The 13,530-nt window shown below is 34.4% G+C and overlaps 1 protein-coding gene across 1 annotated transcript in view; it reads left to right on the top strand.

Moving 5' to 3' along the window:
* Positions 1–13,530, top strand: part of Brwd3 (bromodomain and WD repeat domain containing 3) — a 157,435-nt gene that overhangs the window by 71,852 nt on the left and 72,053 nt on the right. Inside the window, exons 7-9 of the mRNA XM_004638809.2 lie at positions 6,555–6,715; positions 7,986–8,207; positions 13,076–13,176. Of these exons, the coding sequence (XP_004638866.1) occupies positions 6,555–6,715; positions 7,986–8,207; positions 13,076–13,176 (484 nt within the window). The remainder of the gene's footprint in view (positions 1–6,554; positions 6,716–7,985; positions 8,208–13,075; positions 13,177–13,530) is intronic.

Raw genomic sequence — 13,530 nt, 5'->3', positions numbered from 1 at the left:
TATGCAGTGTATTATTTGTTGAAAAATAAAAAAAATAAAAAAATAAAAAAAAATAAATTGGAAAGCCATGTTGCTAGTACTGTATAGAAATCTTTTTACTTAATCTGCTGTTCTCTGATATACTTTAGGCATGGCTAACCATAATTCTTTGCCTCTGCCCTAATGTTTGAGCTTCTGTGTTAACTTGGGAGGAGAGGATTATGTGTAATTATCCTAACACTGATTTCTTTGAGAATGTAATTTAATGACTTGGTGGTGTCAAATAGAAAAAAACCCTTAATAACCATAGTTATGCAACCCTGGTCAGTTCAGTCATCAGCTACTGTGCTTCATCTAGACAATTTAGATATTAACCACTTAATAGTTTACCATGAGTGGTATTTAGGAAGCACATATGTTTGCATAAAATCCCAAGAGTCATTCAGTCTGGTGTTGCCACATGCTGATGTTTAAGAACCAAATTGTTCGTAAATGAAAGCACTGTACTGTCTGTTTCCTCAAAAGGTAGAAAAGAATTCAACAGTAATTTTATACAGTTAACTATCTAATGATTGATAAAGCTTAGTGTTTACGCTGTTAAAATATAATGACTTCTGAACAGGATAATGCAGGAAGAAAAATTAGATATCTTAAACTATAGGATATAAAATGACAGAGAAATGGGAGAAAGATTCATGTTAGGGAAGATGTTTATAGAATTAGGTAAGTAAAAAATACTGAAAAGACATAGATTAAAAAATGATGAAAAATATTTATTTATTTTTCAATAATTTTATTGAGAAATAAATAGCAATGAGATAGTTTCAAACCAAATTGGTAGGACAATTTCAATAATTGACACATTGCATACATTCTTCCTAGTGGTTAATTGCTGTACAAGATGCGCACTTGATATCCTATTTACAAACAACATTAGAACAAATCCCTCTATTCATTAAGAGAATGTAACTATATATCTATCCTAACCACTTTGAATACACAGATACAAAATGGACATTCATCTGTATCCCCTTTTTTATTAAGTTCCATTATTTGAATATCATAGGTGTATAAACTTAGCAAAATATTCTAAAAGTGTCCAGTAACCCATAATAGTATTGGGTCTTCTGCTTCACTGGCAATGTCAGAAATTGTTGACCTGAGTCTCCTACAGCTCAACATAACAGCATGGCTTTATTTCTTATGCTTCATTTTTATACTTTTCTGCTGGGTGGTTAATACCAAGGTAAAGCAGGACCTATGCAACAAGAGTTGGGTCTGATAAGGTCAGTGAAATCCTCTCAGGATTTATCCTGAGATCCTGTACCTCAGATTGTAGAACCTTTGTCAGTGTCAGCCATGTGGATGAGTCACGGCCATTGCTTGGCCAGTGTGCTCTCTGTGAAAGCCTGAGAGAATGTTTTCTCAATGAAAGAAAATATTTAGAGAAGAAAAATAAGAACAATTTAAAGGGATGAAATTTAAAGAACAAAGGAGAATAAAAAATAAGGAAAAGGAAATGTTTTGGTCTGACCTTGAATGAGTGTTTTCCTTCCAGGATTTACAGTTCTAGGGCCTAGCAATTCTCAGGTTTCTCAGAGGTCCGTATTCTTTTCATAATTTCTGGCAGTATCCTAATCAAAATGTGTCCCTGCTCATGGCTGTAGATAATGCAGTCAGACCGCACAACCACAGTCAAAGCTTGAAAACCCAATGCTGAAACTTTCGAAAATAGCAGTTTATTTAGACTTGGTGTCACTTCTGGCTATAGAAGTTAGGTCTGTGTCCTTGGCTGAGCTCTGACCCGTCAGAGGAACTCTTGCGTGACCCTTCTCCTCTCCTCTCTTTCCTGTGGCTGTCTCTCATTCAGTCACTGAGGTGGTAACACTGGAGATCCTGAAGTGACAGTGTCTTTGACGCTTATGTGTTCTCAGATTTCCCTCAACCCTTTCTGAAATAGCACCCATCCCCACTTTCTCTTCAGTAATTTGGTGGTCACCTGTACTGGAATTTCTCACCAACTGTTGCCTGTCAGAAGGACTTCATAAAAGTAAAATTCATATCAGAGACAACAGCCTGAGCTCTTAATCACCTGCCAGAGGTTACAGCATAGGAAGGAAACAGACAGAAAGACAGAAATTGTGATGCAAAATGGGGAACCAGTGTGGTCAATGTCTGAAGAGCACAAAGACCAAGAGGCTTGGTGTTGCCTATATTTGTTGAAATTACAGCATCAGTAATGAGCTTATGGTGGGAAAAAGGGGAAACAAAGGCTGATTTGTTGATACAGGCAGGGCTGGTAAATTGAGGAGCAAAACATTCTAGCATAGCTTTCAGAACAGTAGCACAAAGTTAATAAGTATCCTGCTTAGCTGCTACTAAGGCTGTTGATCTGAGAACAAAATTTAGGCGAGTGTCACACAGTCCTCAGCTACAGCATTTTTCCCTATTGGAAGTGCCAGGGCTTCAGTGGTCATTTGCTGGTATCAGTAGGAATGTGTGGTGTGAAACCGAACACACCAAAGGGACCTTCTTTCAGCCACATAGGCCTTGGAATTTTTCTTTCATATTAATATTTACCAATTATAAATTAATACAGGGGCTGGGGAGATAGGTCAGTAGAATAAGTGCTTGCCTGGCAAGCTCAAGGGCCTGAGTTCATTCCCCAGTTCCAACAACAACAAAAACCCAAATAAATTAATACAGCCTCTCCTGCTCAGCCTCAAGGTGGTCACCTACACTTCACTCTCCTTTCAGATCTCAACAACTGCAAGGCCATTCCTCTGCCACTGATTCTTCTGGGGGCTTTGTGGACTCCCAGTGTTCACTTTGTTCCTGCAGATTCAATTTTCCTTTCCCAAGAGCCATGAGTGGGAGCCACACTGTCTTACCTTCCTGGTCTGTAGTCTCTCTCTTCAGCTTCTCTGTAGCCTTTTGTTTTCTTGGTAGTTCATTCCCTACTCCCTGTGATGCACTTCTCTTTTCTTCACTGAGTTTTATTTTGCTGTTTCTATTTTCTAAATCTTGGGGAGACAGAATTGTTGCTCTTTTTTTTTTTTTTTGCGGAACCAGGGATTGAACTCAGACCCTTGCACTTGCCAGGGAAGCACTTATTCTACTGAGCCATCTGCTTGGCCCCTGTTGCTCTTCGTTGTACTGCCATTTTCCTTTCTGAAACCTATTTATTATGGTAGCTTACCAGTGTACTTAAGAAACAGCGTATAGAAAATAGTCTGAGAAATATGTAAATTGTTTCCTCATTAAGAATGACGATGTTCCATGTCACACATTGCTTCTGGTACCAGTTTCTGTCAAATCAAAAACATTATGGTGTGTCCTCCTCTATTGTATACTCCAAATGTGATGCCCTGCAATTTCTGGCTCCTTCCACAACTCAAATTGATTATGAAGAATTTTAAATTTAAATAAATTTAAGACAACAAGCTAGTTCATGACATCAAGATAGTCAATGCACCACAAGTAAAGACAAAAAGAGGACTTCCACAGGTAATGTAGGAAGTGGCAAAACTGATGTGATAACTTTTTATTTGAAGCAAGGGGAGCTATTTTTTAAAAAGGGATTAATGCCATGCCAATTCACTGTAATATAGATATTTATTTTTGTAATAATTATAAAATTTAAATTCAACACTTTAATTTTATTTCAAAAATTAAAAACAAAAAACAAAAATCAGAAACAGAGAAACAGGGTAACACAATAATACATATGTTACAGATTTTCAAACCAAGACTAGCTGATTAGCTATTGTTGGTATATTATCTATTTTTATCATCAAATCTGTTGCTCAGATTAATGTGTATAGTTATGTAAGATTGGCATATTACCACTTGCTTTCAAGAAACCTTAAGTTTTTGTTCTTGTCTTTTTTCTTTTTTTAAATTTATTTTAAAAGAGTATAGTAATAATTGATATGATACTAGAAACAGTACACATTTAGAAGACCACGATGATAGGTATTGAAGCATGGTTTTTGTATGACACATTGCTGTCCTCCATGTAGTTGCTTAGATGACAGGTATCAGCATACAAAGTTAGTCAAGGTGAAAATTCTATACCCTAACTGGTGTTTTAAAAAAACTGATGGAAATTTTTAGTACAATTACCTGAGCCATCCTGTATATATACTTGCATGTTTTTCCCTTACCTTTTTTCCTATCTTTTCTCCTGATAGGTAAGTGGATGTAACTAGAGGCTATACTCATAAGTGAAATAAATCAGACCTCGTTGTGTAAATATCATATTGTCTCTCTAGTGTAAGAACCTGACAGAAGAAATAAACCTGAAAAGTATAACAAGTATAGTAAAATGGAAAGAAATGGAACATGAGGATTAAATCAGTACATTTTTAATCACACATCATATAGGAGGATTTATGTGAAAAATTATAAAATAAGAAAAGATCGCTATGTGTTAATAATAACCCAAGGAGGTGTTAGAAGTACACTTAGCATTGAGTACCTAAATACTTAAAGCAAATATTAATAGATCTGAGGCATGAGATAGATTATAATATAGTAATAGACCTAGTTACTGCATTTTCAGAATTGATCCAGCCATCTAGACAACATAAATAAGTAAACAGTGTGCTTACACTGCATTTTAGACCATTAAATCTAAAAAATATAGACTGTCATCTAATGTGAATAGACATTTTTCTCCAATGATTGTGGTACATTTTCAAAGATATATGTTAGGCCTAATATGTGTCATAACAAATTTAAGATTGAAATAATAAATATTATCACTTCTTGGCCTTTTGGCTAAGATTAAGTGTGAAATAATAAATATCTTTTTTTCTTTTACCACTGAAGGATGAAACTATAAATCATTTTAGGTTGAGCATCCCATATCTGAAAATTTTAATCCAAAATATCCTAACATTAGAAATATTTTTGGGGCCAATATGATGTCATATGTTGAAAACTCTAAATCTAACCTCATGCAAGGGGTCACAGTCAAAATATAGGCACAATATAATTTAGGATATGCATACAAGGTATATAAAATACATTTTAGTTTTGATTTTTGTCACTATCCCTAAGATATCTCATTAAAATGTAAGATAAGAAACAAATTGTGAACATTTCTGAAGGAAGCCTTTTGGTTAAGAAATGGTCACCATGTAATTCAAATCTTTTATTTCATATTTTTTAATAAATCTTTTTTTTTTTTTTTTGCAGAACCAGGGATTCAACTCAGACCCTTGTGCTTGCCAGGCAAGCACTTATTCTACTATCTGGGGAGATATAGTAGAATAAGCTATCTCCCCAGCCCCTGTAATTTTCTTTTTGAAGAGTAAAACCAAAAGCAAGAAAAACAGATACAGAATCAGGGTAACATACAATACATATATTACAGATTTTCAAAACAAGAGTAGCTGATTAACAATGAATGATACTTTATTGTCAAATGTTTGAAAACTTGTATGCGAATTAAACATCATACTCATGAATTGCCAGTGGATTGATGAACAAATTAAAATAGAAAATTTCAAATGTTTTCAGTTATACACACTTTAGTGCAGAACTTTCCAAAACTTACAGGATGCTACAAAAGCAGCTCTCGGAGGGAAATGCATAATGATAACAGCAACAACAATGCAGTGAAGAAAAGTGAACATCTCAAGAACCTAATGTTACACCTCAAGAAACCAAAAAGAATAGCAGAAGGAGTGAAACAGCAAACATCAGAACAGCATTAAAAAATTTGAAAACTAGAAAAATAATAGAAAATACCAAGGCTAAAAGTTTATTTTTTAAAAAAAGATAAAAAGTGAGGAAACTTCACTGAGAGTTAACACAGTGAAAAAAGTCAAAGATAATCAGAAAAAATAAGGAGGATCTAAAAATCTCAATAGAAGTAGCCTCGAATATTCATCGATAAATAAAGGAAGAAACTTTTGATTTTGAAACCAAAAAGAGGCAACCCATAGACAACCCTAGAGAGGACCGTTGCTGTTTCACACCTATGTAGCGCCACACGTTTCCTTCCCTTTTCATTTTCTAAGTTTCTTATAATTACTTTTGAAATTTTAGTAGCAGTTATGTGATAAAGTGGTAGGAAAAGAGTTCATTAAATTCTCTGTTAAGACTTAATGGTTTCATCCTTTTGAGTTTTTTTTTTTTCTTTTTTTGGTATTTTGGTACCAGGAATTGAATTCAGGACCTTGTGCTTGCAGGCAGGTGCTTACGCCCCTGAGCTATATCCCCAGCCCTATTTTTATTCTTTTATTCTAAACTTCCTTCATGCTATGAGAAAATTTACCTATGTATTTAAAGTGACAGTGTCTTTGAGTATAGTGTACCATGAAAGACAAAATGCGAGTGTTTCTTCTCATAGGCAAGCTCAAAAATTAACAGAAGAATGTTCTAAGTGTTTTGTTTTAAACAAATTGATTATATAAAATTACAGAATGTGTAAGGGAATTTAGATTTATCACACTGTAAGGTTGCTGTGGTATGTATACCCTATTTTGTCTTAATATTTATGACTTAATTTCTTGAGATGAGTTTATTTCTAGATTTGAAAATAATCAATCTCTTATTTTTTCCAGTGAATATTACTTCTGCCAGGCAATTAACCGGATGTAGTCGCTTCAGCCATATTTTCCCTTCGTCTGCTTACCAGCATATTAAGATGCACAAGAGAATTCTGGGACACTTGTCTTCTGTCTACTGTGTAGCATTTGACCGGAGTGGGAGAAGAATTTTTACAGTGAGTTTAAATGTTATGATATGGTAGTATTGCAGATTTATAACAGTTGAATTTAGACTTTATGACACTGCTTTATGTTTTGTAGGCAGTTCATTCTTTTTGGACATAGGAATGCATGACAAGATGAGTAGAAATTGAAGACCTAATATAGGTGAAGGGTGAACTATCATGCCTGCTATCTTTTGCCAAATTTAATTTAAAAATTAAACTTTTGAAAGTCTTTATATTCCAGACATATTTAGTATTCCAGACATAGTTAATTTATGTGACAAAAGATAGTCAATTTCATTTCATATCATTTTAACAAACACTTATTAAAATGAATTTGTATCAAACACACTTTTTATGTGCCACCTATTGTAACTAATGCCAATTTTGCTTAACTAATGATTATGTCACCCTTATGACTGAATAGTTAAATTATACAGTAATGAAGGTTATACTTACATTTTGTCTGTCTTTATTTTGATACTAGTTATTTTTAAAATTTGACTTTTATTAACTATTTTACTATTGCCTTTGAGGAGAAAATTTAGTGCACTAATATTTCTAAGAAATATTAATTTTGTTTCATCACTAAGTTAACAGAGATGAGGGTAATAGTGTAACTTACTTTTCTATGTGGTACAACAAAAGAAGTTTATGCTTTGAGAAGTTATGACTCTTTGGTTTTTTACCACTGTTCCATTGATGACTTCCTATTTGTTACTGAATACTTATTTGAATGTTCATGAGCATGATGAGGATGTTTAATGTCATTTTAAATATACTTTTTATTTGCTACATTACAGTAGAATTATTTATTACGGTTAAAATCATTTGGAATTCACAACAGATATGTCAATATCTGTTGACATATCTGTCACCCGAGATAATTCACCTGAGATTATTAGTGGCCTCAGGTTTCCTCAATTTGGGTGTATTTTTAGGAGGAAATATATTCTGGCATTTTTCTGTAATGTCTGAGGAAAGAAATAATGGCAAAAATGCTTAATGCAGTATCATGTAAAAGCATATTGAAAATATTTGAGTTTTCAGGATTAGAAGTACTTTTCACATATCCGATTGTTAGTTTGCACAATGCCTAATCAGTCCTATCATGTCCACATAATTTATATTTGCTGTGGGATCTATATTATATGTAGAAAGGTGACTAAAAAGCAAAAGCTAAGGATAACATAATCACATTTTCCTTTTTACCTTTTTTAGAGCGTTAGTAGGGCAGATTTTTGTATCATTCTAAATCTTCCATCCCTCTGTGTTACAATAGGGTTCAGATGACTGTTTGGTGAAAATTTGGGCCACAGATGATGGGCGCCTACTTGCTACACTTCGAGGACACTCTGCTGAAATTTCTGACATGGCTGTTAACTATGAAAATACACTCATTGCTGCAGGCAGCTGTGACAAAGTTGTAAGAGTATGGTGTCTTCGAACTTGTGCACCAGTTGCTGTCCTTCAGGGACATTCAGCTTCTATTACTTCCATACAGGTAAGAAAAATGGTATTGCCAGTATTTCTAGTACAAGTGAGAGTTCTCATTCTTTACATTTTATGGATAAAAGGATATAGAATAACAACAGAAAAATGCTCTTAGGGGCTTTGCCCCTATCCTGTAAACATCATTTTTGTTTTTTGTCTTCTATTTTGAGACAAGGTCTCAATGTACAGTTCAGGCTGGCCTTGAAGTCATTTGTGGTGTGCTTGCAGTGATCTCTCTGTTTTAGCCTTGCAAGTGCTGGTATTACAGGCGTGCATCATTGTGCCCAGCTTGCAAACTTCCTTTTTTATGCATTTTGGTACGGGGGAGGGGGGAACTGCAGGGTCTCACTATATAGATTGGACTTGTAGTGATCCTCCTGTTTTCAGCCTCCCAAGTACTGGGATTACAGGCGTGTACCACCATGCCCAGTCTCAATTGCTGTCTCAGCCTGGGGTGGGGGGTCAGTTGCTGGCACAGCACACCAGGGATCGAACCCCTGCCACTGCACTCTTGCCTAAGCAGGCTCTTTAGTCTGCTGAGCTATCTGGCCAGCCCCAGACATCTAGTCTTTTAAATTTCATTTTCCTTTAAAGATATTTATTAGTAATATTTGCAGTACATAATGGTAACATTTGTTGTAGGGAATTAGGAGACACACAACACATCTCAGTTCTTTTTTTCCCATGTTCTGTAGAACATGCTTTTTTCTTTTTTTGCCAGTATCACATTCCTTTTGGGGCAGGGAGAGGGTTGTTTGGATTTTTGTTATTGTTTTTGTTTTGTTTTTTGTTTTTGAGACTGAGTTTCACTATGTGGTTCAGGCTGCCTTGGCTGTAGCCCAGGCTGGTTTTGAACTCCCAGTGCTCCTTCTGCCTCAGGCTGCCATATGATGAGATTATAACCATGTGCCATCATACCCAGCTCCTTTACTTATCCTATAAGCCCTTATTTTATAAAGTTAACTAGTATATACACAAATGAAAAACCAGACTAATAGGGAGAAATCATATAAAGCACATAAGATAATTATACTAGTTATCAAGGTACAATTTTAGATTCATTGTCCATGCTGGATCACAATAGTTCTTTTTTTTTTTCTTTTACATATTGTCTGCCTTTTTTTCTGTACTTATATACTAAGTTTGTCACATTAGAGAAACTGCGGTACTTAAGGTTGTGTGTCTAATTTAGCTCATTTAGCACATTTTTTTTGGCCGACCTGGGGATTGAACTCAGACTCTTGCACTTGCCAGGGAAGTGCTTATTCAACTGAGCCGTCTCCCTGTCCCCTATTTAGCACATTTCAAAGATACATCCAGTTTTCTACAAATGATTCAAGTGTATCCTCTATGGCAGAATAGTCCTCTATTCTGTATTAATACCACATTTTCTTTATCCATTAATCTGTTGATGGACATAAATGCTCTTTCCAGTATTTAGGTCTTATGAATTTTGCGGTCATAAACATGGATATACATCATCACTGTGGTATGATGTCTTTAAATCTTTTGGGATGATAACAAGCAGGGGAATAGCTGAGTCAAATGGAATTCTGTTTTTGATTCTATAGGGAATCTCTATACTGATTTCCATAGTACTTGTAGCAGTGTACCCTCCCACCCACAATGTAGAAGGGTTCCTTTTTCCTCATGGCCTTGCCAGCAGCATTTGTTATTGGTTGGTTTCTTGATGGTAGACATTCTTTCTGGAGTAAAATGAAATCTCATTCTGTGTGTGTGTGTGTGTGTGTGTGTGTGTGTGTGTGTGTGTGTGGTGTGTTTTGTTTGTTTTTTGGTGATAGGGATTGAACCTATGACCTTGTACATTTATGGCAAGTTCTATGCCACTGAGCCATATTCCAGCCCTCCTTTATGTTGTTTTGATTTGCATTTTTTAAATATACTTGATGTTTAACATTTTTCCATGTATTTATTGGCTTTTTTGTACTTCTTTGAAAAGTATTCATTTCAGATGCCCATTTTTTAAATATATTTTTGAATTTAGGAAGTCTGTTATTTTACAGTTCTGTATGTATTCTTTGTATTAGTCCTTTGAGGAGTAGTTGACAAAGATTTTATATCATCCTGTATGTTGTCTCACTGTATCAGTAGGATCCTTTGCTGAGCAGAACTTTTTAAAAAATTGGATGCAGTCTCATTTATTGACTCTTGGCATTATTTCTTGTGTAACCATGGATCTTTTCAGAAAACTGTTGCCTACATCTGTCATCAGATATTTTACTACTTATGTCTTCTAGTAGATTATTTGTTTTCTAATATTTAGATGTTTTGTTGCATTTTGAATTTAGTTTAGTGCATGGTGAGGGATACAGGTATAGCTTCAGTCCTTCAGCATGTGTATAGCCAGTTTTCCCAGCGTCATTTGTTAAAGAGGCTATCTTTCTTTCCTCCAGCACTTAATACTATTTCATAGTTAATTTTTTCATTCTTATAGTTCAGAGATCAGCAAATCTCTCTAAAAGATGTTTTAGATTTTGAAGGCTGTACAATCTCTGTAATAATAGCTTAACTCTATTATGTAAAAGCAGCCATAAAAAGCCAGCTGGATTTTGTTTGGGGACCATAATTTGTATGTCCTTTCTCTGGACTTTCTAATACAAGCTTCTTTATCACAGGAATGAAAATATGCATAGGCATGCTCTTTAAGTCTCGATTTCTGTATCATACATTGGTATTAATAGATAAAATTAATGGATATAGTATTTGAATACATCTCTGTAGTTTTTGAAAATCTGTTTACAAATAAAACTAAAAGATTTATAGTATATATAATGAACTTTTGATTTGTATCGAAATGTATTCCAGTTCTATATATCTTTATTGATAATTGTCTCAATGGAAATGATCACTATGTCTAAAGACTCAATAGTGTGTGAGAGACCCTGCTCTCACTTTAAGCATTTTCCTGATTCCTGGTATTTATTTTTTTTCTGGAACTTTATAAACAAATGTTGGACCCTTTTTAGTTGATACATGAAAATAGTTTAAATTTTATTTTTTATTTATAAACATTTAATCTTTCTCAGTTTTTAAATTTTTATTGGAGCATGCTTGTATTACATAATGACTACATTCCTTGTGGGGATTTGGGACGTGTACATGACACATCTTGCTTCTTTCTTTCCTCATCTCCATTGCCTCTCTTTTCTCCCTTCTCCCTCCATCTCTTGGTCCCTTCCCTATTTATAAAAGGTCTCCCTATTTCTTGTTATCCACTTTTTATTTTGCTATTTATATTTTGTGATTCTTGTTTATGTGGAAACGTGGTATTTAAGCTTGTATGTCCTGATTTACTTCATTTAACACTATAGTGACAAAGTGCATCCATTTTCCTACAAATGATTTAACTTCTTTCTTTTACTGGTAGAGATATATTCCACGATTTATAAACACTATACTCTCTTTATCCACTCATCCTTTGATGGACATAACAAGTTTATTCCAAGATGTAGCTGTGATGAATTGTACTGCTATAACCATAATTTTTTTTTCTTGATAATATTTAGTATTTAATGGAAGTTTTGAGGATTGTTATCTGTTGTAGTCAGGGTTAACAAGGGAATGCATTTAATACAGGACACAAAATTTATAGGATTATTTTATAATATTTATACCAAAAGTCAAATGCAAAAGAGTGCAGGAGGTCTGTCTAGATATGAATGCATCTATCACCATAATACGGGTCTCCAACTCTTGGGGAAGATACTTAGAAGAAGAATAGTTGGGTTGAATGAAATTTGTCCTTTCACATTTTAATGTTTCTAAAATACTGATTTTCATAGCAATTGAACAGGTTTACATTCCCATCAACAATGTCATAGTGTTTCCTTTCCCCCACAGCCCTACCAGCATTTGTTATTATTTGATTTCAGGCCCATTTTTTTCTGCAGCAAAATGGAATGTCAGTGTTGTTTTAATTTACATTTCTCTAATGGCCAGAGAATTTGAACAATTTTTTATGTATTTATTGGCCATTTGTACTTCTGAGAAGTGTCTATTTTAGCTGGACATTTTTTGATTGGTTCTTTTTTATTTAGGTGTCTAATTGTTTTGAGTCCTTTTTTAAAGATTTTATTTATTTTTTTACGTTTATTTATTTGGTACAAGGTCTCACGGTGCAGTTCAGACTTGTAGTGATCCTCTTGTCTCAGTCTCCCTATTGAAGGGATTACAGGCATGTGCCACCACACCTGGTTTTGGGGCTGGCATGGTACACCGAGGGTTCTGGGGCTGGCATGGCATGTGGTATCGGGGATCGAAAGAGCATCTTTGTGTTTGCCAGACAGGTGCTTAGATTGCTGAGCTATCTCCCCAGTCCTGTTTGAGTTCGTTAAATCTTGATATTTTAAAAGGATAAAATTAATGCCATACATCATTGAAGTTGATATTTGAAATATTAAATCTCAAATGCCTAAATGTTATTTACCTAATCATTGGTTTTAGATTTACTTCTAATGTTATTTCCATGTAAGTTATGAAATATTCCAGAATATTTTAGAATAGAAGCATATAATTATCACACTTTGCATGACTTGACTAGTAATGAAAATGTGAATTTGTTTAGTAAAAGTGGTTAAAATTTTCTTAAAGTGTGATATGAAATTATTTTAAACTTAGATTTTAGGACTAAAATGTTTTGTCCTAACTTTGATTTCTATTTTTTTTTTACAGTTTTTGGCATTTTAAATTGTTATAAGACATTAATCTAGTAAAGTTAAATAACCAATCCTTTGAAACTGAAATTCTTGAGTTAATGTATTTAATATGTATTTATTAAAGTGATAATTTGAAAAAATGCTATGTTCTTTGTTTCAATATGAAAACCTTATATTTGAACCAGACTTTTTTTTTTTAAAGTTTTGTCCATCAACTAAAGGCACAACAAGATACCTCACTTCTACTGGTGCTGATGGAACAATTTGTTTCTGGCAATGGCATGTAAAAACTATGAAGTTTAGGTAAGTTTAAAAGAACTTAGAATTTTTTTGGAGTCTAGTGTGTTTTTCTTTCTTTTTTTTGTATTTTAGCGAAGGGTGTACAGGGTGCTCAGGGTCTCACTACTAGATCAGATTCATAGTGATCCTCCTGTTTATAGCCTCCCAAGAGCTGGGATTACAGGCACGTGCCACCATGCCCACCCAGTCTCAATTGCTGTCTCAGCCTGCTTGCAGGCACTTTAATCTGCTGAGCTATTTGGCCGGCCCTTATCTATCTATCTACCTAACTTCCTTCCCTTTCTCTTCTCTTCTCTTCTCTTCTCTTCTCTTCTCTTCTCTTCTCTTCTCTTCTCTTCTCTTCTCTTCTCTTCTCTC

This window comes from Octodon degus, unplaced genomic scaffold, assembly GCF_000260255.1.
Source record: "Octodon degus isolate 3935 unplaced genomic scaffold, OctDeg1.0 scaffold00103, whole genome shotgun sequence".
Lineage (NCBI taxonomy): Eukaryota > Metazoa > Chordata > Mammalia > Rodentia > Octodontidae > Octodon > Octodon degus.
The sequence above is the reverse complement of the archived record's forward strand: the minus strand, read 5'-3'. Positions and strand labels throughout refer to the sequence as shown.